The sequence below is a fragment of the Nelusetta ayraudi genome, unplaced genomic scaffold (assembly GCF_046127955.1).
Source record: "Nelusetta ayraudi isolate G7.1 ecotype Tasmania unplaced genomic scaffold, CSIRO-AGI_Nayr_v1 ptg000004l, whole genome shotgun sequence".
Classification (NCBI taxonomy): domain Eukaryota; kingdom Metazoa; phylum Chordata; class Actinopteri; order Tetraodontiformes; family Monacanthidae; genus Nelusetta; species Nelusetta ayraudi.
Window position 1 is genome coordinate 1,489,251 of NW_027466054.1, and position 25,639 is coordinate 1,514,889.

Here is a 25,639-nt window from a genome sequence, read left to right on the forward strand (position 1 = left end):
TGATGCTATGCATGACCAAGTTCTGAAGAAAGGCACATGCACCCTTGTTTTTCTGGTGACCTTATTATGAAAATGTTAAAGTGTAACAATTTGTATTGGCAAGTGATTCATTTATATTGGTAGCGGCTGTTAGTTGGTTAAATTGATTAGGTGCACCTGGATATAAAATGTGACTGAAATTCACATTTATTATCACGCAGTGTTCTTTAAAGGACACTTTGTGAAGTCATGCATAGTAAAAGTGTTTGTTTTGTTATGTGATCTGGACAGTTACCAATCCATTTCTTCGGAGAATGGGCTGTCATACAATGTGGAAATACACGGTAAGCACTTGAACGTTTTTTTCCACCACACACAGCAGAAGTCACTCCAAACAAACTAGACAGTAGCTCTGTTTTTTACCTAACAAGACACCGCCCACATGCTTCTAAAAGCCCTGATGCACTGAGAGTGCAGCTATTGTCACAGGAGACACATCGCCTTACAGGTTGCATTACTTTGAGAAGCGTTACTTTAAGTAAGACGTGGGGATGATACACGTTTCTAGAACTCCAGAATTTTCCAATTGTGGGAACATGAACTCACTCTCGGTGTGCACACCTTTGAATCAAGAAATAAGTTCTTTTTCAGAAAGCAGAGGTCGGCAAAGATCTCACTCCTATTACAGCCCGGAAGATTGTAAGAAGTATGGCGTGCAAATACAGAAAGAGGAAACCTGCTTGAGACCGCGCTCCAGGTATGGTGGCATTTACATTCAACATTGTTCATGTATTGAGATTGTAAATGACTGTGTTTTGTTATTCCAATATTGGATCAACGATATTAAAATGCAGACTGAACTCCTCCGAAGGTCATTTTACAGTTTTGAGACATCGGAGCTTCACTATGACAGTGAAACAGAACCACTGATACAGAAGACAACTACCCAGCAGCAGAACAAAGTGAAAAAAAAGGGAAAGAAAGAAGGAGATGGAGCTACTGCTCATCTCAGCTCGAAAAAGTCCTCATCAAACAAGATCCTTTTGTCAAGAGAACTTAATGGTAAGGTTATGCCATGATGATCAGTATTTCTATCTGTTGAATTTTTATTTATTTTTTTTCAAACAAATTTCAACAAGTTTCTTAATATGTCCTTGCAAAACTTCCTCAGGGAGCCGAGGCAGCCTCAAGTCAGTGGCCATGATCACCATCTCTGAGTCGGATAACTGGGAGATAAACTCCAGCTCGGGCATGAAGTATGGCCACTTTGTGGACTGGGAGAAAATTGACCCCGACGCCGCATCAAAATACCAGGAGATCCTAAAGAGCAGTCACCATCAGCTGAAAGCCATGGGCCGAGCAGGATTTTGGACCATGCCTCATACTCTAAGAGCCAAAGCTTACTACCACATCATTCATGGCATCAATTCCAGGTTAGCATGGTTTCAGAACAATCATGGGGGCTTTTGAAGATGGCTGTGCTGAAAGACAGATATTATTTAAATAGCACTCAGTAAATTAGATGTATTGATTCAATAACAAAAGTCTGTCCTGGTATTTCAGTTGCAGCGGGCCTGTGGCACCCGACAGAGATCTCTACTATGAATTGGCTAAGAAGCTATTTGGAGAGGAGAGACTCAGCACCCACCCAGTTCCGGAGTATATGGAGGCTGGAGAGGTACCTAGGTATGTTGCAGATGGGTGTTTCCCCAATATGAAAAAAAGTGAAATGGCCAGATTGGAAGTATTTTTTTCAATCCAGAAAAATCTGCTACAGCAGCTTTCAATAGATCACCAGAAAAAGAAAGAAAAAAAACACAGAAGAGTTTGTCAGGATAGAGACAGGCATTAGAGTTAAAAAAAATAAAATAAAATAAAAAATTGGTTAGAGGAATTTTACATGACACAAGACCTTAAAGGTTAAAAGTCTTCTTGTGATGAAACAAACAAACTTGGCACCATGAAGTTTTGATGAAGTTGTTTTCTGTTCCAGGTACTGTCTCAACAAAGCAGGCCTGAACTCTGTCAAAAAGATCCTCCTTTGCCTTGGAAAATACTTTCCCAATATGAACTTCTGCCCAATCCTGCCTGAGCTGGTTTCGCTCATACTCCACTTTAGCGAGGACGAGGCGGAATGTTTCCACAGTGTGTCGAGGCTCATCTGCTACAATGACCCCAACAAGCGCTACATTGACCAGACTTTCCTCACCTACCGCGCCTCCTGTATGACCTTTGGAGACCTTGCCAACAGGTGCTGCAGAGGAATCCGAAAGCTGATCGCCAGCTCTCACCAAAATCTCTTTGAGTTTTATTCCGACTGGATTATGTGGATATTCCTTGACCTTCCCTTCACATATGCCATCAGAGTGATGGATTGCTATTTACTGGAGGGCTACAAGGTCCTTTACAGGTTTGTTTGCACAGCACTACCACATCACAGAATTTAAACAATTCAAAGAAGATTTTTCTTTTCTCATCTGAGTCCTTAACAACAAATCTTTCTTTTAGGGTGGCATTGACTTTGCTCAGCCTCTACAAAGTGTCAGTGTCATCTCGAGTGGCTGATGTGGAGGACTTCAGGACCGATATGAAGAGGTTTGTAGAGAATATAGCTCGTCACTGCAGCGCTGAAAAGCTTCTGGAGAAAGCCTTCATGATCCAAATGGCCACGCGGAGGGAGCTCAACCTCCTGTTCAATGCCAATAAGAACTCTCTGATGCAGAAAGGCGTCAGCATTCACCAGAAAAGGTGGGCTCACGCTGCGCTTTCAAATCGTGTGCGATAATCAAGTTCCCTGAATGTCGTCTCATGCGTCTCATGTCTATGTCATATTCTCATCAGAGCTATTTCTGTGTTGCTAAAGGCAGTCTGTTGAGACAGTGGACTTCAACAACTTTACCTCCAGTGTTGTGACATCAACTGGGATGAGAGTAATCTGGGCCTGGATCCCTGAACGCTTTGCCCTCTTCAGTCCCATTAGGCTGTTTAACTCAGCTGAGCACGGACGAAGTCTGGTCTCGTAAGAATCCTGATTTGCCTTTCCACAACTGCTTATCCATAGACTTGAGTGATGTATGTGTATTCCCCCGTGGACAAAATGAGACTAGGTCACCACGGATCAATAACAGCAAAACACCAAGTCCCAGCGTTGAAACCAGACTTTCTGGTCCACTTACGTAATAGAAAGATAGTGTGTGTTTTCACCATCAACATGTTTACTGAGAGTGTGACTGTGATGGGTCACACGTCAGCTGTGCCATTGCGCTGTATTGTTCAGGAAAAAAAAAAATTGCTGAGTAAGCAATGCCTTTGTACAATGTTAAAATGTATGTGATGAAATGCTTGGGGGGAAAAAAGGCCATTTGTGAGTGAAAGGTGATTCAATTGTCGGTTTGACTTGGTTTATGCATTTGCACAAGATGCAATCGTAAGAAAAAATATGATGCAAATTTCTCAGGACTGCAAATTCATTTAAATGTTTGAACGAGATACTGTCTGCCTGAAAGTGTCACAATTTTTAAAATATTAAACCCAGCTCTTTTTCTATCTTAACCTCTAGATTTTATTCACATGTCGAAGGACATGAACCAGCGGTCTTGATCATCAAAACCATGGATGAAGAGGTAGAAAGTTCTGATCTTTCTAATTAAACATCCTCTGTTTGTCTGTTTTGAATACATACATATAAATACATTTAAATAAATAATTGTAAATGTATATATTTCTCAGGTCTTTGGCGCCTTCCTGTCGACAGATGTGATAGAAAGAAGAAAACATGAGGCAGAGGGGCTTAAATATTTTGGAACAGGGGAATGTTTTGTGTTTACGGTGAGACATACTGTGCATGACCTTTTCTATTGTTCCTGTAGACTAGGGAAATTGAAAGCAACCTTGTCTTTACAGTTACGTCCTAATATGGAGCGCTACCAGCAACCTATGGTCAACATTATGACCAGGAGACCCCCTCCCCAGCAAGTTCCAACAAACAACAGCGTATCCACCAAAGTGTTGAGGAGCATTCGCTCCACCAGCGGCCCTGCTGTGACAACAGCAAGTTTAACCTGTCCAGCTGGAACCCCGCAGGACCCCAGCTACCTGACCATTCCCTTCACCGCCCCATCAGGAGGATCCATGTCTGCCAAAGTGCCAAAGAGGCCCAAGGCACAGGATGCATCTATGTTCATCGCTTGCAGCGACACTCAGCTCATCATCGGTATGGATGCCAACAGTCATCAGTGCAGTAGGCTAATTATCAATGCAGCGTTGACATCTGCGTCTCTTCCCAGGTGGTGATGGGGGATTTGCGCTCTGCCTGCAAGATGACCTGGAGGGGGGATTTTCGGAATCTTGTGACACATTTAAGAGCGGCCCACTCTGCAAGGGATATTTCAAGATCCAAGCCATTGAAGTGTGGGGCATCCAGAACTCTATTTCCTTGTGTCACAGTCTTTCCTCAGTTTGGTAACAACCATTCATTTGAAATCACCTCCCTAACAGTACCTTACTTATTTTCCAAATTTAGAAATACCATCATTTGTATTTCGCTTCACATTTGTAATTCAATTTCTATGAAAATTTTCAAATGAATATTCTGTGAAATATAGCGTACATACATGGTTGTGAATACAGTTATGGGTTGGATATGATGTGTCAGTTTATATTTTGTACATTACATGTCATCGTACTGCACTTTGGTACAATAATTTATTTATCAGATTACTCTCTTCAACACCTCTTCAACACAAGGTAAAATCATCTGAACACAACATAATAAGCTTCAGAGTGAAAGGTGAGAGAGAAGTACTATCATGGAAGGAATAATTGGAGAGGAAGTTGTGTGATAATTCTGTGTGCATACCCAATTTATTGAATCATTAAATTTAAAATAAACAACAAAATATTTTTGTTATTGATTCATGGTTATTTTTATAATAATCTGTGCCGCAATCCCACAATTAACACAGCCAAGTACTATGAATGTATTTTTAAACAAGGCTTTTACAGGGGGGGGAATTACAAAGTTGGCTGTTGTTGTAACGTTAGGCAGTTTTGTAACACTTTATTGAGATCTTCCATTCCGTTGTGTGCTTCAGAATAAAACAGATATATGACGCAATGTAATACGTCAAGCAGTTTCAACCGGCACATCACCACCAGATATCTTTCTGATTCAAGTGTGTCAGTACTGGTGCAACCACAAGCTGCCGTGCTCGCAAACTGGAAGGGTCGCAGCTGCTTCCTCTTGCTAGCTGTCATCAAACAAGTCTGGGCTGCATGGACGGACACTCTCCTTTTTTTAGTTTAACGGACGCAGAAACCACGGGACTGTGGTCAGCTCTCAGGACTGTTACGGAGGTGGGATTTTAAATTCATATGCGCTGTCCTGTCTAGTAAGAACTTATGTTAGCTCACAAGACAACGCCGTTAGCATTAGCATGAGCTAACTTCGTCAGTTCTAAATAAACAGCGACCGCCTGTCGTTTCTGTGGCCTCGCAGCCGGTTAAAGTAGTCTTTATTATTCGTGAAACGGTGGTAAAACCACCTGATGTTAGAATGGATAATGTCAGCATCGGTTTGTCAGCAAAATAGTCGTAGCTTCGTGACTGCACAATTTATACATGTTATTTGTAGACAAAACGTTCACTCTTGCCAGCATTAAGGAACTAATTCTTTGTCCCGTTCACCAGTTATCATCCTGTTATTTTGGTTTTATTCATTTATGTAATGATACTGTCAAAAGTTCGATTTCGTAATTCCGCCTGCGTAATAACAGATAGTGTAGCTAATCAATGAAGTAGTCACATTGACGACATTTTATGCTTCTGAAACCATGGGCCACCGAACCGTTTATGCCAAATCGTACCCGACTGTTCGTGATTTTGTATTTTTGCATAATACATGTACATAAAGCCAGAGAGCAACATCAGGCTGAGCTAAAGGGGGGAAAAAATTGGGAGAAATTACAAGGCAACCATTTTTATGTTCTCCCCTTTGGTGTCCTTACTGTACAACGTGTTAAAAAAAAAAACAAAAAACACACAACTCATTTTGTGGAGAACATCCACCAAAATATGGTGATGTAGAATCTGTTTAAAATAATGTTTAATGCTTTATTTAACTTTAGCAACGGTTTTATATATGTGTGTGTATATATATTTATATATATGTAGTTTCAACTTCGATGTAACACGTTATATGTATAGCCCCTCATGTTCTTTAAGATTAGGGCAGAGGGATTTTAAAATTAAATGACTCATTAAATAAATTGGCGTAAGGAAGACTAATTATCAGGTTTGAAGGACCAGCAGTGACTTAATTCAACATTAATATAATGTTTAATTACTTCTCTTTCTGTGTGCCTTGTGTGTCAGAAGGCTTGCAGTCATGGGGCCGGACGTTGTTAAAACAGAATCTTCAGAGGAGAGTGAGTGATTATGCTGTTATGTTCACATTTTCAATCTGTTCTTTCTAATCAGTCATGCGTAATACTTACTTGGGTACTTACAGTCCAGTAACTGACTAAATTGTTAAATACAATGACTTTGACAGCAAACTCTTTAGACTTTTACAATTAATGAAAAACATGTCACTATCCCATTCATCTTCTCTTTGGGTTTTTATTCTCCCCCTGCTACAAAGCTCATCAGTGTTCCATAAATAAATAAATAAACCAGCGTGTCCAATCGTTTTTTATCCAAAAATACATATTTTCTGTTTAATTAATGAAACAAATGTCCTTCCTCAGGTCCAGGAGAGATTCTCCTGAAAGTAATCTCAGAATCAGATGTGTCGAACGATGCTTCTTCGGTCACTGAGTCAGAGGATGTGAAGAGGATCTTATCAGACAAGTGTTACCCCTGCTCAGTCTGCGGCAAGGTGTTTGATCGACCGTCCAAGCTACGGAGACATGAACCTGTGCACAGGAGGCAGCCTAAGCCTACCCATCAGTGCCAGCACTGTGAAAAAAGCTTCATCCAACCAGAGAAGCTGCTCCGACACATGAACTGCCACAACAAAATCCATGAGCATCCGTGTCCTGACTGCGGCAAAATTTTCGACAGACCCTCAAAATTAGAGAGGCACAAGCGCACACATGCAAAGCAACCCAAGGTGCCCCACGAGTGCCCATACTGCATGAAAACCTTCAGCAAACTGAACAAACTTGTGCGTCACATAAGGGTGCACACCGGAGAGAAGCCCTTCACGTGCTCCGTCTGCGGGAAAGGTTTCTCGGAGGCGGGTCATTGCAGAGAACACGAAAAGACGCACGAGGAGCAGCCGGAGAAACCTCACAGCTGCACCGACTGCGGGATGTGTTTCTTCAAGGCCTCAGAGCTGCGGCGACACCTACGCACTCACACGGGGGAGAAGCCGTTCCGTTGCACCCTCTGCGAGAGCCGCTTCTCCCGCTCAGAAGGGCTTAAAAGACACATGAGGAGTCACACTGGGGAAAGGCCCTTTAAATGCTTGAGTTGTGGGAAGGGCTTCTTCTCCCGCCAGGATTTGAACGTGCACACGCTGATCCACTCCGGCGAGAAACCGCACCTGTGCCCCGTGTGCGGCAAAGGATTCTCCCAGCTGGGCAACATGAAGGAGCACGAGCAAAACGTTCACATCAAGTCCGAGAAATACATCTGCAATGAGTGCGGCGCCACGTTCACACGGTACAAGTCGCTGACCAAACATCAGCGGACTCACACGGGGGAGAGACCGTACCCGTGCCCCACCTGCGGCCGCAGATTCTCATGGAGCCATTCCCTGAGCAGACACCGCAGGACACACAAACACATGTCGGAGGACATGCCCAAAGACACATCAAGTATTGAAGGGGGCTCGGAAAATACCAGCAATTAACTACATTTCACCTTTATGTCAGTTCCCTGAGACAAAATAATAATAATAATTTATATTAATGAAATATGAAGAGATCAGATCAAGAAGTGGTTTACAACGTAAGACTGCATTTAAATGTTGCACTGTGTAACCATGAATAAGTTTCCATTTGCTTCTTGTTATTATATATTATGATAAAGCTGTTTTTTTCTACCTGACCATTTTTCACTTGTTCAATAAAGTTTTCCTCCAGTTACCCCCTAATCGTGTATTTAAACTCACCAAGCAAGTGTTGCTTTCAGACTATGGTCCGTTTTTTACTGAATGCTTAGTTATTTTTTATCTATATCAGACACACAGGTTTGTTCTTGCAAAGCTTTGTGTCTGATATAGACGACATAAGTAAGCTTTTTGATTTGCCGCTATCAGTAGGTGATCTCTGTAAGGTGGTTGTATCACAGGTATAATAACCCTTTTCCGGACAAAAATGTATGTATTTGTAATGTGCGTGTGTGCGACCGTTTCTGTCTTTCACCGCTGAGATGATCTATTTGCGCATTCATTTTCCATAATAGCCGTAAATAACTGGAAAGGATACAGGGGGCGGGAAAAAAGGGTAACTTTTGTTTAAAATTGATTAATCTGGCTCTTTTCACACTTCCGGTTTGTGCTGGCCGGTCTTTGACCAGTGGCTGCGCGAGCCTCTGTTGTTGCTAGGCGACGTCTGTTTGGTGACAGTGTAGTTAGAGTGCGAAACAAGTCTGCAGTAAAAGTTGAATTTTACCACCGGCGTTTTTTATTTTATTTTACTGGATAGACATAGGGCTACGCAAATACTTGGACGAAGTTCTTCAGCCATGGAATCAAACTGTGTACCTCGACTGGAGCTGGAGACCGTCTGGGGCTTCAACGGTAACTTCCCCCCCCGATACCACATTTAACATGATGGACAGACAATAGTATTGACGCTGAATCAAAAAAAAAAAAAAAAAAAAAAAAAAAAAAATGCCGCAAATTGTTTTTATCACTCCGGTTGTGTTTTGCAATGTTTCTTTCACCAGGACATGTCCCCTCCGGTTTGAGGGTTCACCCAGACAAGGAGCATCTTATCTATCCACTGGGATCCACTATCATCCTGAAGAGGATCAAAGATGGCAAGCAGGACTTCCTGCACGGACACACTAACAACGTCTCATGTGTCTCTGTGTCCAAAAGTGGGTCCTATATTGCCTCGGGACAAGTAAATTTTATGGGTTTTAAGGTGGGTGCAATTGTCTAAACTTTAAACTTATATTGACTATTTATACTAGAGTCTAGGATATGTACACCACACAGAGTACATACAGTATGGTCTAATACAGGGGTAGGCAAAAAAAAACAAAACCCCAGCTATTTTATGACCTACTTACTATTAATATAATTTCTTCAAGTTCGGTGGGCTGGATTAAAAGATTAACGGGCCACATATGGCCCCCAGGTCATAGTTTGCCCATTCGTGGTCAAGTATATATAGACCACACAGAGTACATATAGTCCAGTAGAGGGGTCTGCAAACTTTTTGACTGGTGGGCCACAATGGGTTCTAAAATTTGACAGAGGTGCCAGGGCAGGAGCAGATGAATGGAGTGTTTGGTGAGCCACCAAATAGGAGGGGAAAAAAATATATGTAATGGAATGTGCAGAAAACATGAGCTTTACTGTCAATTGATAATGAACAAAAGCGTTTCAAATAGATATGTGTCTTTGAAGGCCCGCGGCATTTAGCTCTTTATTGAAATCACTCTTGAAACACTGAAAAATTGGATGAAATACAGCTATTTGATGACCTACTTACTATAAATATAATTTCCTCAAGTTCAGCGGGCCGGATTAAAAAGCTCAACGGGCCACATATGGCCCCCCGGCCGTAGTTTGCTCATGTTTGGTCTGGTATTTATAGACCACACAAAGTACATATTCTCTAGTATGAGGGTGGGCAAACTCTTTAAATGGTGGGCCACTACGGGTTCTAAAATTTGACAGAGGGGCAGGAGCAGATGGATGAAAGTTTTGGTGACCCACCTCATAGGAGAAAAAAAATATATCATGGGATATGTGGAAAACATGTGCTTTAATGTCAATTGAAAATGAGCAAAAGTGTTAGAACTAAATATCTGTCTTTGAAAGCTGCACAGTATTTAGCTCTTTACTGAAATGACTCACAAAACACTGGAAAGAATGGATGAAATACAGCTATTTGATGACCTACTTACTATGAATATAATTTCTTCAAGTTCGGCGGGCCGGATTAAAAAGCTTAACGGGCTGCATATGACCTCCGGGCTGTAGTTTGCCCATGCCTGGTCTAGTATCTAGGCCATATGCACTCATTATTTTATTTTTTTATTTATTGGAGATAGACACATTGTTATTCTTATTTTAGCTGGGTATATCTAAAGGAGGAAAATGAAATATATGGATGTTTAAAAAAAAAAAAAAAATCAAATGTAAGAATTAATCAATTGGAAGTTTTGGCTTAGTACTCAGTTATTTTGTCTCATATCTTCTATCTTCTATTCTGTTCTATAGACTAAAAAAACTAAAAAAAAACAATAAAAAAAACCATATCAGACAATTAATTGATGAATGTGTGTGTCCCCAGGCCGTTGTGATTATCTGGGACTATGCTCAGCGAACAGTCTACGCCCAGTTGCAACTTCACAAGGCGAAGGTGGAGGCAGTGGACTTCTCCCCTGATGATAGATACCTGGTTTCCCTCGGAGGCCAAGACGACGACAGGTATAAACTCTCAGTCTGATGATGGTGCTGCTCAGAAGACCTTGGTGCTCGATGCCTCATAACTAAAGAGATCGTCTTCTCGGCCATTGGTCTTTGTGTCTGCAGCATAGTGGTGTGGAACGTCGAGACCAAGCAGGCAGTCTGTGGGAGTCCAGCTTCGGCTAACAGCACGGGCCACTGCCTCACTGTGCAGTACTCAAACACGGACAGCAATGTGTTTGTTTCTGCTGGGAGGTGAGTATCAATAATGTCTGAAGATCATCGTCATGCGAAGATATCTCAGTGGAGCACCTCATAGTGTTGTAGTCAAGACCGCACCAAACGAGACTAAGACATTATCAAGACTAGAGAGTATCGAGACCGAGAAAAGACCAAGACATTTAGGGTTGAGACCAAGACCAGTCTCAAGAACTGCAACACTAGTTTAATGCAAAAGAAAAGAAACCACAAACTAATTCTGAGAGTGGGTGCAGATTTGCTTCTTGCTTCTAGTATGATGGCTACTGCTGGCACTGCATTTGGTCTGTGGAGAAATGCAAGCGAACGATAAACTCGTTAAACGCTGAGTGAATGAGTCTAAATATTGAGGTGATTGATCCAAATCAATCAGGCAATGTGATGAGCATTAAAAGGTCAACGGTTCTGCTGAGGCATCTCAACCTTTTTGTCCTTGACCTCGAATATCTGTCTTTTGTCATCCTCAATGCCAAAGCAGCATCCAGCACTTTAATTTCTTGATATTGTTTTGGTTGTAGTGGGACCCTGAGAGTCTGGGAGCTGGACCTCCTCAACAGGAAGATCAAAGCAACAGACTGTCAGACTGGCAAGCTGAAGAGGATTGTGAAATGTATCGAGGTATCACTGGTTTTCACAGCATTTTGCCAGTGTTTTAACCGGAGCCAGATTCAAGCAAGTGGCTCAGGTTTAGCAGGTCTTCTAGGTGAGCTAAGATTTAACTAATGTTCTTCATGTGGACCCCATTTGATCATAACACAGATTTCAGAGGATGATCAGTTCATTTACTGTGGCACCACCACTGGAGACATCATGAAAATCAACATGAAGACTCGGCTCCTGGCCAGCTGCGGTCCTGTTAAAGCCAAATACAGTTTGGTAGGTGAGCTTGGCAGTGTAATAATTGACTGATGTCATATTTAAACCAATGTGGAACTTTTCTTTTTTTAACTGCAGCCACATTGATGGGAAATTGAGTGCAATTAATGAAAATGACCATGGCCCAGTTCCATTAAGTGAGGCAGAGCGTTCACAATATGGACTCCTTGGCCTGATTAGAACAGGGCCTTTTTATTATTTGGAAAATTAGGGTTTATCAAGCTGTTTCTCACCAGAATCTTTATCTGCGGTTCTTTCGATTTTGATATTCTCTCTAAAACTGAAGCCTGTTGTTTTCTGAAGTCATAAAAGAAAAACTGCTTTCCTGAACCCCCAGTGATGCTCTAGCACTGACATATTGAATTTCTTAGTGTTTCAGTGTGTGCCCCATAACAGAATCCTTGTGACTTGAGGAAAACAGCTTTTGGTTTATTTACCACCACCATCGGCAGATTACTTTAATGTTGTTCTGTGCAGGGTGTCAGCATCCTCAGGATACTGAAGAGTGGGAACCTGCTCGTCGGGTCTGGATGCGGCACCTTCACAGTGTGCTGTGCAGATAACTTCAAACCCCTGAAGTGAGTTTTATAAGCTGAAATCATTATTTAAACATAAGCCCCGAAACTGCAAAACTTTAAAAGATGTAAAGCGTTGCAGTATTACACATAAAGTAGGGAATCAAGAATTTTCTGTTCCCTCGATCGTCCTCCTTTTCTTTTTGTACAGAGAGGTGCAGCTGGATAAGGCTGTGACCTCCATCGCCCTCAGAGGAGAGGCTCAGCAGTTCTTTGTTGGCACGGAGGCAGCTCAGATGTACCGCTTTGGCTACGATGATTTCAAAGCTGAACTCATTTCCAGCAGCCACAGCCGTGCTGTCAACGGCGCAGCCATGTGTTTGTAAGTGTCAGACACACAGAGGAAAATAGTCTGAGTCATCGTTCACTGCAAATCATGCCAGGTCTAAACTTCTCAATGTTGTTCATTGGCTGATGGGTTGGGGCACCATGCGGTGGGTGTTCGAAATTGAAGTGTTTTGCAGTTCATATAACAAATGTTCCCATAATATTTGTCAGACATTTAGGTTGTCATTTTGACATAGATATTGGTTTGTCTTCACAAACATTAATGAACTATAAAGTGCTGTTGATCTTGGTTTCGTGTCTTGGCAGGGTTACCCCTAATAAAAATGTAACGTGTCTCATTCCATTCTTCCATAACAAACGCACAGCCAGCGCCCCCCTGCGATCAATATATCACATCACAGTTAAAGTGTTTGTGGGACTTTTTGTCAGTTGATCAAATGGATGAGCTTTTTTCTGCTGAGGAGTAAATGAGCGTGTTCAATGCGTCTGGGTGGCTACGACGATTAAACCGCTGAAATTTAAGGCACGACAGTAATGCTTCATTTTTCTCACTAGAGGGCGGTATACACTTATTATGTTGGCTGTGTGTGTGTGTGTGTGTGTGTGTGTGTGTGTGTGTGTGTGTGTGTGTGTGTGTGTGTGTGTGTGTGTGTGTGTGAACACATTAAACGTAAGAGGCTCAGCTCCTTGATCTGGTCTTCCACCAGTGGTACATCGGAGTTATTTGCAACGTGCTCTGAAGAAGACATCAGGGTGTGGCATGTGGACAGGCCCAAAGAGCTGCTGCGCATCACTGTACCCAACATGACCTGCACTTCCCTGGACTTCATGACCGATGGACACAGCATCATCAGCGGTGCGGATCATGATCATCTTTATTACTAAATGTAAAACAAATGTCTATAAATATCTCTGTATGTTCCACTGTCTTGTAGCGTGGAACGACGGTAAAATTCGGGTGTTTGCACCAGAAAGCGGCCGGCTCATGCTCATCATTCACAACGCACACAAAACGGGTGTGACGGCCATCGCTGGCACCAGGGACTGCAAGAAGATCATCAGCGGAGGAGGAGAGGGGCAGGTCAGCAGAACAAACAGACTGACAAAAAATGGGAAATAACTTAGACAACAACAAAACACATCCACAGAAGAGTTACGCTTTTTGTGTGCAGTTTTTCCTCTAAGTCACTATAGGTCCAATAACAAAGGCCTTTTTTCTGTTTGCAATTTTTAGAGATTCCTTTATTATGCAAAATGTACGTACTCAGAATGTATTTGCCAACTGACTCCTCAGAAATGAGTGCCACCTTTTCCTTTTTTTATTGCTTCATTCAGAAAGAGTTTTTTGAAACACTTGATTGTGGAATTTGGACCTTTGTGGTTTCACAAAGGGCACTGATAGGCACTAATAGTTTTCCAAGGTATGTGACAACACAGCACAGTGCTATGTGGAATGTCCAACAAACACAAATTGAGCATTTCAGAGTCAGGCTTCAAACAGAGGGCTAAATATGTAGTTATATGGAGACTTCGTTCTAGATCTAGTTTTTAGTGAAGAGGAATACATCGTTTAGCACAATGGGATCTTTAATTATCAAATTATTGAAGGTTTTGGATTTTTAAATCTCGTAATTTGGACCCTGGGATGAAAAGTATTAAATTTTATTATAGTCTTTTCTGTAATGTGTCTATTTAAAGCCTTTGGCATGAAACTGTTGGATGAACACTGACTGTTAGCTTTGTTGTCCTTAATTGTGCATATAATAAGACATTGTGTCCCCTACAAAAGGAACATCTTGTCTCAAGAGACAATGTTTGGACTCGTCTGTTGCAGGTGCGTGTTTGGGAGCTGCAGCCTCATGGCCACCGGCTGCTGGAGACACTCAAAGGGCACAAAGCCACTGTTGCTTGCATTAAAATCAGGGGTGACGACAAAGAGTGTGTGTCCGCCAGCTGTGAAGGTGCCTGCATCATCTGGGACATTGTGTGAGTGTGCACAAAAACACACTCTTTTCATTACGGATCTCCTGTAAAAGAAAATGCCCTTTTTTTGTTGGCCTAGATTTGCTTTTTTTGCAGTTACACTGTTAAGAATAATGCAGAAAATTGTGCTATAAAGGGAAATTTAAACAGTGAGTGTTTGAGGTCTCTTTCTAATAAAAGAGAGAAGCACTCTACTGCCACGGTGCCTGGCAGAAGAGTAAAAAGGAATCTGGTAAATTCTTTATGAAGTAAGCTTTAAATCCTTTAATCCCTTGGTCTGTTCTATAAAAGTAATTTTTTTTGTTCTATTAAATTTTTATTTTTTTTTTTAAACTGATGGTAGTCAATCTTTGATCGCTGTTTCTTCTCTTAAATGAACTATTCTGTGGATTAAAGGTTTAAATGCTGCGTTCATCAAGAGTTGCATTGGTTTCTGTATTTCTGTTTTCCAAAATTGGGAGGATTTCACAGAGCCACCGCAGTGTGGTGTACAACATCTAGGAAAAGTTCTCATTTGCCCAAAAGTCAGTGTGGCATCAAAGCTCATTACCGCACCAAAGAAACACCTTGGTTTTAATCTATGAATCAACTTGTCGGTGTTGTAAAGTTGTCCCGCAACGCGAAGCACAACCAGCGTGCAAGAGTGAGCACTTTGCAACGCGACCAAGAGAAAATCTGCAAATTGTTTTGCAACAATCTATATGCACTCTGAGTCACCGTGCCTCTTGTTCTTTCCTTTATTTAAAATTTAAAACACATCTTTCTCCGCTTTCATCTTCTGCTGCAGGCGATTTGTGAGTCTTCAGATGGTGATTGCCAACACACTGTTTAAGACAGTGTGTTACCACCCGGACATTAACCAGATCATCACCAGTGGCACTGACAGGAAGGTGATGGCTACAACTTTTTCTTTGTACTTATTACGACTTGACCCTTTATCACGCGACCACTCACCTGTTGTAACCTCTGCTGGTTTCTTATTTCACACTGAAATATTATGGCACATTTCACACTAATTGTTTTCTTACTGATGCTTTTATGAAGATCTTGAAATCAACCTGTCTTTTTTGTCCTTGCACTCTATCTCGTGTGCAATATTTTGATTTGTTATAAATTCCTCATTACTAAACTCTCAGAGTCATTAGCTAGTCCCTCAAAAAGTCCCACTGGCTAACATGGCAATAAGGTCCACACTTGAGATAAGATCACATTTGATATATATACAGTATATGTATATGTATACATATGATATGTGTGTGTATATATATATATATACATACAGTACACACGCACACACATATATATATATATATATACATATACATATACATGTATAATATATTTGGGGCCAAGTACAGCTTGTGTGAATGTGTATGTGTTGTTATGTGGACTGTCATGACTTGCATCCATGCAATATTCTAAGGTTATTATAGGCCTCCTGCATGTTAAGAAAATTTAGATTGGTATTGAGTAACAACCACCCCCCCACCTCCTGAATATTGATGGCTATTTCGCACACTGTCCAAAGCCATATTGCCGCGTGGCCCGCGTGCTGCGAGGTGAGGACAAGTTGTTCTGATTAATGCGGAGCCGTGGACGCGCTGAGCGAGCAGGGAGCCAGAGAGGGCGAAACGAGCGAGCGGGAAGTCGGCAGAAAGAAAGAAGATGGATGCGGCGGTGCTTCGCGCCTTCCTGCGGATGTGCCCGTGCCGTCCCGGTGCCAGCCAGATCCACCATCTGCTCGCCCCCACACACAGGCGCTCTGTCTCGCGAACCAGTATCGACTCTCACCCCGCCCACCCCTCCACCCCGCTCTCGTTTTTCCTTCCCCTGCTCTTCAAACCATCCCAGCATGCCTCTGTGAGTCGCTTCACAGAGAGCCAACAATGAGCAACGCTGGAAGGAGCAAGGACAGCGTGAGGTCAGGGAAAGGGTGTGGCCATAATGATGATGATGATGATAGTGATGATGATGATGATGATATTAAGCCAAATTTCACACACTGGACCTGTGTTGAATAGGGACTACCTGTACTTCATACAAAACACCGCTCTTGTTGTTTTGTTTTTTATTCACACTGATGTGTAAATGTCTGATTGCTACTCATTGTGTTAGATATACAATCACTTCTGCCAAACACCGTGATGCAGTTCCCTCCACTAGAAGTTCAGTCAGACGGTCAGCTTAGCATTCTCCACGTTGTCTCCACACTTAGTGCTGTTAAAAATCAGCAGGTGTTGCCAGGCTGGTTCTAATTAGCCAATTCTCTTGAACTTCCCTCGAACAGCATCAACACTGTGAGTGGAACAAAACTTTGGAGCAAAAAAGCTGAGGGATGCCAGGGGAGCTTTAACATGTCAGATTTCCACTTCTACATATGTCACAATGATGATTACAGTGTGCTGTTTAATTAACACGTATATATATATATATATATATATATATATATATATATATATATATATATGTATATATATATATATATATATACACACACATATACATATACATATATATATATATTTATCCCCATGCACTGTTCTGTGAGGCTCAGGAAGTTACAGAAAGGTGTGTTTGTCCCTTTGCAACACATCTAGAATACAAGAAGTACAGGAATTGTGTTTTCTTATTTTGTCTTATTTATTAACAAAGTAATTTCCATTTGACTGTTTGCCTTTGGTGCAGCAAAACTTTTTGCAACAGACCAAAAAAATATCTGTTGCAAATATTTAATGACAATACCTGGGACTGAGTAAAATTCTAAGGGGGCTAAGCCACTGAGCCAATTGCATTAAGAATTGACGATGCTTATTAGTCTGCTGCCAAGACGTGAACTCTTTGTCTAGTTATGAAGAAATAGTATGTGGTCGAGCTGTCAGCTTCCACCACATGTAATTAATTTCAACGCAACCCGTGCTGGGCCCACTGGCCAGTGTCCAGTCTTTAGGTGGCCAGAACACAGATGGCTCTAAACAAGTCACGCAGGTGGGAGGCTCTCTAATAGGCTGCTAGAATGACACACAAGGCGATAAAGTTGTTGTTGTGTGTCAAAGCAGACGAGTAAGAGGAGGGGGTGCAACCAATGCAATGAAAACCTGAACATTCTCAGAGCTGTTTGATGCTCCTTGACAAAATTGTACAGCTGATTGTACGTTTTACATCAGTTGAACCAGCAAGGTTTTGCATTGTGGGTCTAAATGCACTGATTGTAAGCTGGACACGCACTGCTACTCTCTCAGCCTTTTTCGTAGTGCTCTCGTGTGATTTTGAAAAAGAAACAGTTACATCAAGACGGTTACATTTTAGATTGCAGTGCTCTCTCATTCACCCTCCCTCTCCCGAGGTTGCCAGTGAACTACGGTGGCCTGCGGTGGCCCGAATCGCAGTGGCAGGTGGGCTGGATTGTCCACACCGGCTTCCTTAAAAATATGGGGCCCACAATGGCAGTTAACTGGGAGCAAGACTCTTGTATTTTCTAATGTATATTCTTATAAATACATATGTGCACTACCAGTCATAAGTTTGGACACATACTTCTGATTTAATTGTTTTTCTTCCATTTTTCTTTTTCTTTTTTTTACGACTATTTACATTGTAGATTGTCACTCAAGGCACCATATAATTCATCATATGGAATATGTATTAAACAAAAAAGTGTGAAATAACTCAAACAAGTCCTATATTTTAAAATCTAGAATAGCCACCTTTCATATAAAATATATATCACATAATATTAGGTATTTAACATTTTTTTCTTTTGCCACATTAATCCACATATCTTGGTCATAAATTTGATGCCTTCACTTAATAATAATATTCATCTATGTCATCTATGACATCATAGATATATGTATCTACAGAAGTAGTAAAGATAAAGAAGAAACTTTTGACTGGTGGTGTTCATGTGAGAACTGTTCAAAGGGTAGGAAAACCAAATTGCTTTTCTAGTACTGAGAGTACACACATTTATTATTGCATTTATGGGCAGTATATATAGCTTTTACTGATATAAAAATCATTAATCAAGCCAAATATTACACTGGAGTAGGATAATAGCTCGTCGTTCCATCTTGGTGAGTCACTCTGTCCCTGACCAGGATGGTCTCGCTGCCTTTTTGGGCTGAGACAAATCCTCCCAAAAACAAAACAATTGAATTTGACTTTAGTTCTGCTTTCCTGCTTTGCCTTCTGTTTCTTTTTCATTCCCCAGGAATCAAAAATATTTGATGTGGGTGTAAGATTGCATTTCCCTCCCTTTAGTGCATTACAGGCACCGTCCTGTGCAAAGAAATGGAATACTGACACAAGACTACTCTTGGAAATGTTATCGGCAGTTCAGCCGAATATGAATTTAAATTGCCAGCTGCAGACGTTTCCTTTAAAAGTCCATAATGGTTTATGTGTTTAACATTGGCGAATGCATTTAGGCACTTACGATGAGCCGCTCCATTCGAAACTCATTAATGCAGGATGACCTGGGGGGAGGTTTTTCATCTCATCCCCACTGTCTCTTTATTTTAGGCGTTTTGTTTCAGGTTGTTATCAGTGTGGTTCTATGAATAGCCTTGTGCTTTGTGATTCTGTGATTTTTCTGCTGCCTGTGCTTTAAATAACTTGCCTTGATTGCCTTTTGTAAGACTTGATTCTTGGAACAGCTGCAAAGCTCTGGGAATGATAAAATCACACACAGATTAGTAAGTGATGTGATGAGAGTGGGAGTGTTTTGTGGACTTCATCTCTCTTCTGGTAGTACACAGGAAGGACCAGACTTGGTTTGTCTAAGTCGCTCTCTAATCGAGCGTTAGTTTAAAAGAGTTGCATTTATGCCTGATAAATCATCTGCCCATCATTAAAGGAACAAAGTAAGGATGCATCTCAAATTATTTGATGTTTTGTGAACAAATTTTAACCCGAAATCCGCCCGGCAGTGTTATGCTCCAGTTGTGTAATTAGGTTCTTTGAATGGGCCCTATTTTGGTCATTTCAAGATTTCATAAAATAAATCAATGATTTTCTTTTCTCTCACTCGGCCTGAAGAGGCGGTTTGTGCCCTCTGCCACCTTCCCCAGTCGCTCCATCCGTGGCTCCGCCTAGGCACAGTACACTCGCTTGCGATTGGCCAGCTACTAGCTCTCGTGCGGTGACAAATTGCCCACGTAGAAAAAGTCTGCAAAGGCGTCTGCAGATATACAAGCTCTCACTTTCTGTTCTTCTTGTGTTAGTTCGCATGCCAGTAATTCAAAAAGACATGTTTAAAAAGCTAATGGTCTGTTTTTCCTATTAGGTTCCCTGAAACCTTAAAGCGTGTTTCTGTGTTTTTCGAATGTGATATTTTCTATTATTTCTTCTCATCCCTATTATGTTTTACAGATAGTGCTGCGATAAATGTGAAGGTCCCCCAAAACACTGTTGGGTATTCACTAATGACTGTTGCATTCTTCCGTAGCTTTATTGTGTCTCCGTGTTTCTACTTCCCCGTGCAGGTCGTCTACTGGGACGCTTACGATGGTTCCGCCATCAGAGAGCTGGAGGGCTCCCAGTCAGGGGCCGTAAACGGCATGCACATCTCACACGACGGCAGGCACTTTGTGACAGGTAAATGGCCTATTGCAACAGTTTGCGACACGTCTCAGTGTTGGTGTGCTCCTGTTCAGCGCTTTATATATCAAAGCGATTTAGAGAATCACAGTGAATCAGTGAAAGGGGACATTAAGCAGTTTTTCATCACTGGTAGATATTAAAAAAGGGGGAAAAAACTGGTATGTGAAGCTGTAGCTCTGATATTTCGTCTGCGGCAGAGCATCAAATCTCACGCCCTCTCTAGCTGCGTTTCCATTACCTCTAGCATTGCGCAAAACCTAAATATTGCAATAAAAACCTGGCCATGGAAACAGCTAAACTTGGAAAAACCTCTCAAATATGGCTGAAAGGTTTTGACACTTTCACGAGGTGGTTTTTCAGACGTGTCCATATAGAGGTATATCGCAAAAGTGTCATGGAAACACTTTTTTGCATTTACACGTCAGCAGACGTGAGGTACGGGGTGACATGACCAGTTCACTTCAAGTGTAAATGTGCATCATGTTTGGACGGAGGAGGAGACGGAACATTTTTTACAAGTAATCAATGAAAAAATATGACAACCATTCTTGACAGCAAACAACATCGAAATGCAGATTTATCGCAAAGTGTTTTGTACCTCCGTCCTCCTCAAAGTGGGGGCTTGAGGGACGAGATTTTTCGAGCCATACTTTACTCAGCCAGAATTATCCGTAATGATCCCTGGATGTGTACACAGTTTTTCTTTTGATGACGATGAATAATACACTTCAGAAAGAAAACTATCATGTAGAGTAAAAGTCAAATGAGTCCTAAAAGTCGCAGCTCCAGTTAAAAAGCTGGCAGTAGAATCTGCCAAGGCAGGTTCTAGGAATGCACATGACGGGGCAGTCAGAAATGTTTAAAGACATTTATTTTGTTTTTTTCACCACATTTTTAACACTGTTAGTGTTTTCTTCACAACATGGGTTGTTAGCTTTATGTCCACATCTCAACTTGGACAAGTGGATTGCACTCTATTAGGCCTCAACCATAAGACCTGTCCAACTTGGGTATTCCACCTGAAGACTAAAGCTCCTGCTGGTATAGAGCTTAGGGTCACTGAGGCACGCAAAGCCCCTGACCACAATAAGGTGGCAATTCCTCAGGGGGGAAACTGAAAAATTCAAATGAAAAGAAAAATAGAATATACGTCATCCATATTTTAACAACAAACAACATAACATTTATCTTAACTGAATGGCATAATTCTCAAACAAATTTCAACCTAAAGGAAAGACTTCAAAATTCAAAGGTAGTCTTATGCAAAAACTAAAAATCACCAAGCATCACAAGTTCTCAAATTAATTTGTAAACAACACACAACAGAGGCAGGAGGAACAGGAGAAGCAGTGCTTGCTGATGGCACAGGTGGATTGATGCTAGCAGCTGCCTCTGATGCACTGGTACTAGCAGCAGCATCACTGCTACTGCTTTTAGTACATGCAGGAGCAACACTTGTTTTGATGAAAAAGGATGCATCTTTCAGCATAATTAGTATTTACGTCAAAATTCCTCATGATAACAGTCACATATTAAACTATAACAGGCCCAGCAGGTTATGAATTACACATTCACATTTAAACATCTACTCTAACCTTCACCAGAAAGCAACCTATACAGTTCATCTTATAACATCTGTCTTGTGCGTCAGGTGGCGATGACAAACTGGTGAAGGTGTGGGACTACATGGACGGTGTGATAACTCACATAGGAACAGCGCACGGCGGCAGCGTCACCAGCATCAAGATCTGCTCCAACAACAGAACCCTCATCAGCACCAGTGCAGATGGAGCCATAATCCGCTGGAGGTTTCCCCACCCATCTACCTCTTAATTTGATCCCTGGAAGCACGAGAATGAGTTAATCAAATATATGCTGATATTGTATACACAGAAGAATCCTAATATTTACTTAATATTTTTAAAAGAGAATGAATGTGTAAACACAAGCATCAATGAAAGTGGAGAGAAATAGCAACTCAGAACAAAGCACAAAATGTGTCTAGGAGAGTCGACTTGTGTTAATGGTGCTGTCACCAGAATCTGACTACAATGAAACTTACACCAGGACTTGCATAAATTAATTACATATCATGAAAAGTCATGCATCAGCCTATTGCGTCTTTCCTCTCAGCCTCCGTGAGGCCCTTCCATACTGCTGCTGCTGGACATTCACCAACAGCACAGCTCATGTGTTTTTCCAGGGGGGATTTTTGATCAGTCCTTTGATAGGGCACTCTGCATTGCTGAAAATAGGTGATAGCTAGCTGTACCACGAAATAAAGTTTTCGCGCATCCTTATAATTTTTGTCCTCCTCAAATACTATCCCTTCAGGAAAAAAAAATGTATGTATGTTTTCAACAAGAAAAAAACCCCACAAACTACATTTTTATACATACATACAATACATGGATAGAACAGTGAACATGCAGAAGGAAGCATGTGAATTGTGGGCAATTGTACAAAAAAAGAGTCAGAGATTCTTAGCGCATTAACAAAAAAACAAAAAAAAAACACCCCAAAAGAACACCACTCTAGCTACTTTACTTAATTGTAGCTACTTTAAGCAGGTACTTTAATCTCTTCGTAATCGCTGCTTTAAAATCTAACCTGGTTGTGTGAGGGGGTCTCATTAACTTAACAGGACTCATTGTGACAATAATTTGAATGGTTCTCTGTGTTTGCAACAGCGTCCACTCACCATGTGTGATATTGATGTGTTGGTCGTGATAGTGTCTGATCACTGGGAGGCTTGATTAGTGGACTTGGATTTTGGCAAAGCTGAATGAGTTCCCGTTGATCAGAAGTCTCCAAGTTTGAGTCAAATAACTTAAAAACAAAAGAAGGAGGAGAAGAAGAAGACGTAGAAGAGTAAGAGAGAATTTCTGGTGCTTGTTAATACGGGCTAAGGTAATGAACACTGTGGCTATAACACAGGAGGTCTCATTAAAAATGAATGGGAAACCCTGCATTTTCACCAGAGCTAGACCAATAACTAATGGTCTATTTGGAGAACTATTTGTTAGTGGAGGAAAACAAATGATTAAATACACACAAAAAAAAACACAATGTCTTTTTTATTACTGTTAACTAGGCCTAAAGTTTGCAGAGCTGTTGTGTGAAAAATTGCCATTAACGTTATTAGGAAGCAATTCAAGTAGCATTGACAAAAGCAGAAAAGTCACACATCCTTTAAGTCCCTCTCTGTATTTGCTGATTTGTTTAAAAGGCATCCTGCCCATTTTGTTTCATTTGCATTATTGTGTGAAAAGCCATGATATTTTGTTTTTGTCACCTCCATGAGCGTTTATGTAAATTAGAACTGGTCTGACATTTACAATCTAATGCTGTCATACATACATAAAGGCAGTTGTCTGGACAGGTTTGTTGCTGGATGACTGAAACTGACTAAGAGCTCACTTTTTAAGCAGTAAATAATGTAATATTCAACTCCTTCCTGTTTGCCCTAGCAGAAAAGGGGGATTCTTTTGGACGAGAAGATAAGGATAATACTTCATATGCGCTGAAGGATCTCAAGTAGCAAAATCTTTGATCATCTACAATTAAATTCACACAGTTTAAACCTTACTTAAACTTATTTTTTAAGAGAGAATTAATGATGCACTAAACTAGAGTGTGCGAAATTAAAGCAATATTGATAATTAATTTATCAAAAGGCTCACACTCTGGGTAGCTTATGGCAGCTGCGAGATAGCAACAATAATAAGAACATATACAGAGTGAGACAATTAAGAGTCTGTCATTGCCTCTTTTGATCTGATCTAATCTGTTCCCTTCACCGCTGTTCTGAATAGCTCATTTAAATAATTAATTAAACAACACTCAGTGCCAGCCTGCCTTTGTTTACTTGTTATAAGGGCGAAGAAGAGCGTGGGGGAATCCATGGAAATACTGGAGAGCGCTGCCGTTATCTGTATTAATAAATCATAATGCGGCCCACTAAATCCAATAAGTGCTGGTGAGCTGTGAAATGAAGCTGTGCGTGATTAGATTGTGGATATACCACCAAAAGAAAGCATGCAGGATGACCTGAACCGCACATTATCAATGGGATAATTCAGTTTGTGAAGATCCATTTTTACTGCCTTCATGGAGATTCAGGAGCGTGTGTAGCAGCAAACACTGATGCATCTGAAGATGGTACGAATGCTATTAATAGCCTCCTAAATTCCTTGTGCTATTCATGAAGAAGAAACAGAGGAAGGAACCTGAGCCACCGACTTGTAAGACTTTAAGAAGACCTTTAATGCGGTAACAGAGAAACACTTTATTGAGCAGCAGCACTGTCCAACAGCCCCCTGAAAGAAGATGCACAGTGGTCACCATCAGTGGCAGAGGGTGGCCACTGGGTGAGATCATCACTTGCATAGGGGTGGCAATAAGTAGATATCTGAAATATGAACATGACTGTTTTAATTATTCTAATTGTTACTACAGTTGTTTGTATTTATTCAACGGTTTCAGTGTGACCTTATAACAGTTGGCCTACAGCTTAGAGAACAGGAAATCTTCATTAATGTTAGTATTGATTTAGGTAAATAACAACAGCATGAACAGCAACAACAGCAACAACAGCAACAACAACAATTTACCTATATCAGCTTGTTCCAACTGTCCTAAGGTCAGGGACAGGGTTATATTAAAGTTCTTCTTTGAGTGTCTTATTTACCCCCAAGAACAAAATCCAGGCCAATAATCAAGCCAGAAATATATTTTTAAAAAGATAGTGCACATTAATCAACAAAGATTACTTTGAGATGCTGTAGTGTGGAAGTGTCAGGCCTTTAGTTAAATTACCCCCTCCTCCCCATCGTTCCCCCCTGCCACGGCCACCTCATAGCTCCGCCCCTGGTAACCAAAGCACAACTTTAACAGAAATTTAGGATTCAAACTTTCAGTTCTGCCCCTCTCCCCATGCTGAGTCAGGTGCTCTAATTGGCCCTACAGGGGGCAGTTGAAGGCCGGCGTGCGTGACATCCATTGGAGTTACCAACTTCCTTGTTCCCTGTTTAATAAACAAGTAGAGTTTCATGCTGGTTGCCAGAACCAGGGCCAGCGTGAGAGAGGAGCACAGCCTCATCAGTCGGCTCGTTGTTCTGCCTCAAATGAAGCGCATTCATTCCAGCTCACTCACATCCAGAGAGGCAGACCACCACTAGGACGGATCACCAGAAAAGTGGCCCCGCTGCTTCTGGGTGAAGGGCGGGCGGGAGAGCAGAGGGGGCGGCGGCGGCAGCGGCAGCGGCGCCGGGACACGCCGATCTGATGGTGGAGGGAAGCGAGGCGATTCACCGGCAGTTCCTGGATTGCTCATCGAAACGCGCTGACCGGCGACCACAGCCAGGATGTCAGTGAAATAACAAGCTCGTGCCCCTCAGTGGAAGCGAGCGGAGAGCGGGAAAGAGAAAGAGAAAGAGGGAAGAAGCGGCAGACAGGCAGACGGACAGACAGACAGACAGGCAGACAG

At 41.6% G+C, this 25,639-nt stretch overlaps 3 protein-coding genes and 1 long non-coding RNA gene across 5 annotated transcripts; 3 read left to right on the forward strand and 1 right to left on the reverse strand.

The window, feature by feature from the left end:
* The first annotated feature begins 443 nt into the window (after window positions 1-443).
* LOC142899280 (TBC1 domain family member 24-like) lies at window positions 444-4,892 on the forward strand. Its single transcript, XM_076042817.1, has 11 exons — window positions 444-736; window positions 851-1,041; window positions 1,151-1,412; window positions 1,543-1,665; window positions 1,973-2,389; window positions 2,488-2,727; window positions 2,843-2,998; window positions 3,539-3,602; window positions 3,709-3,807; window positions 3,883-4,192; window positions 4,266-4,892. The coding sequence occupies exons 1-11, from the start codon at window positions 531-533 to the stop codon at window positions 4,442-4,444; spliced, it is 2,247 nt and encodes a 748-aa protein (XP_075898932.1). The 5' UTR covers window positions 444-530; the 3' UTR covers window positions 4,445-4,892.
* A 100-nt stretch (window positions 4,893-4,992) lies between these two features.
* LOC142899289 (uncharacterized) lies at window positions 4,993-8,069 on the forward strand. Of its 2 annotated transcripts, none has more exons than XM_076042837.1 (3): window positions 4,993-5,334; window positions 6,355-6,404; window positions 6,726-8,069. In XM_076042837.1, the coding sequence occupies exons 2-3, from the start codon at window positions 6,365-6,367 to the stop codon at window positions 7,832-7,834; spliced, it is 1,149 nt and encodes a 382-aa protein (XP_075898952.1). In that variant the 5' UTR covers window positions 4,993-5,334; window positions 6,355-6,364; the 3' UTR covers window positions 7,835-8,069. The 2 variants fall into 2 exon arrangements, with proteins under 2 accessions (XP_075898952.1, XP_075898944.1); XM_076042829.1 differs by having other exon boundaries at window positions 4,994-5,334; window positions 6,352-6,404.
* A 400-nt stretch (window positions 8,070-8,469) lies between these two features.
* cfap52 (cilia and flagella associated protein 52) lies at window positions 8,470-23,398 on the forward strand. The gene is made up of 14 exons (XM_076042861.1): window positions 8,470-8,725; window positions 8,875-9,074; window positions 10,455-10,591; window positions 10,697-10,825; window positions 11,347-11,446; window positions 11,588-11,704; window positions 12,182-12,282; window positions 12,431-12,601; window positions 13,275-13,423; window positions 13,503-13,648; window positions 14,402-14,553; window positions 15,338-15,440; window positions 20,034-20,145; window positions 21,803-23,398. Exons 1-14 carry the CDS (start codon window positions 8,671-8,673, stop codon window positions 21,982-21,984), a joined length of 1,854 nt encoding a protein of 617 aa, XP_075898976.1. The 5' UTR covers window positions 8,470-8,670; the 3' UTR covers window positions 21,985-23,398.
* On the reverse strand, window positions 21,030-25,577 carry LOC142899327 (uncharacterized). Its single transcript, XR_012928721.1, has 4 exons — window positions 25,465-25,577; window positions 22,853-22,980; window positions 21,859-21,992; window positions 21,030-21,265 (listed from the first exon to the last, which is right to left on the reverse strand). It is a non-coding gene; the product is annotated as an uncharacterized LOC142899327 (long non-coding RNA).
* Window positions 25,578-25,639: the final 62 nt, after the last annotated feature.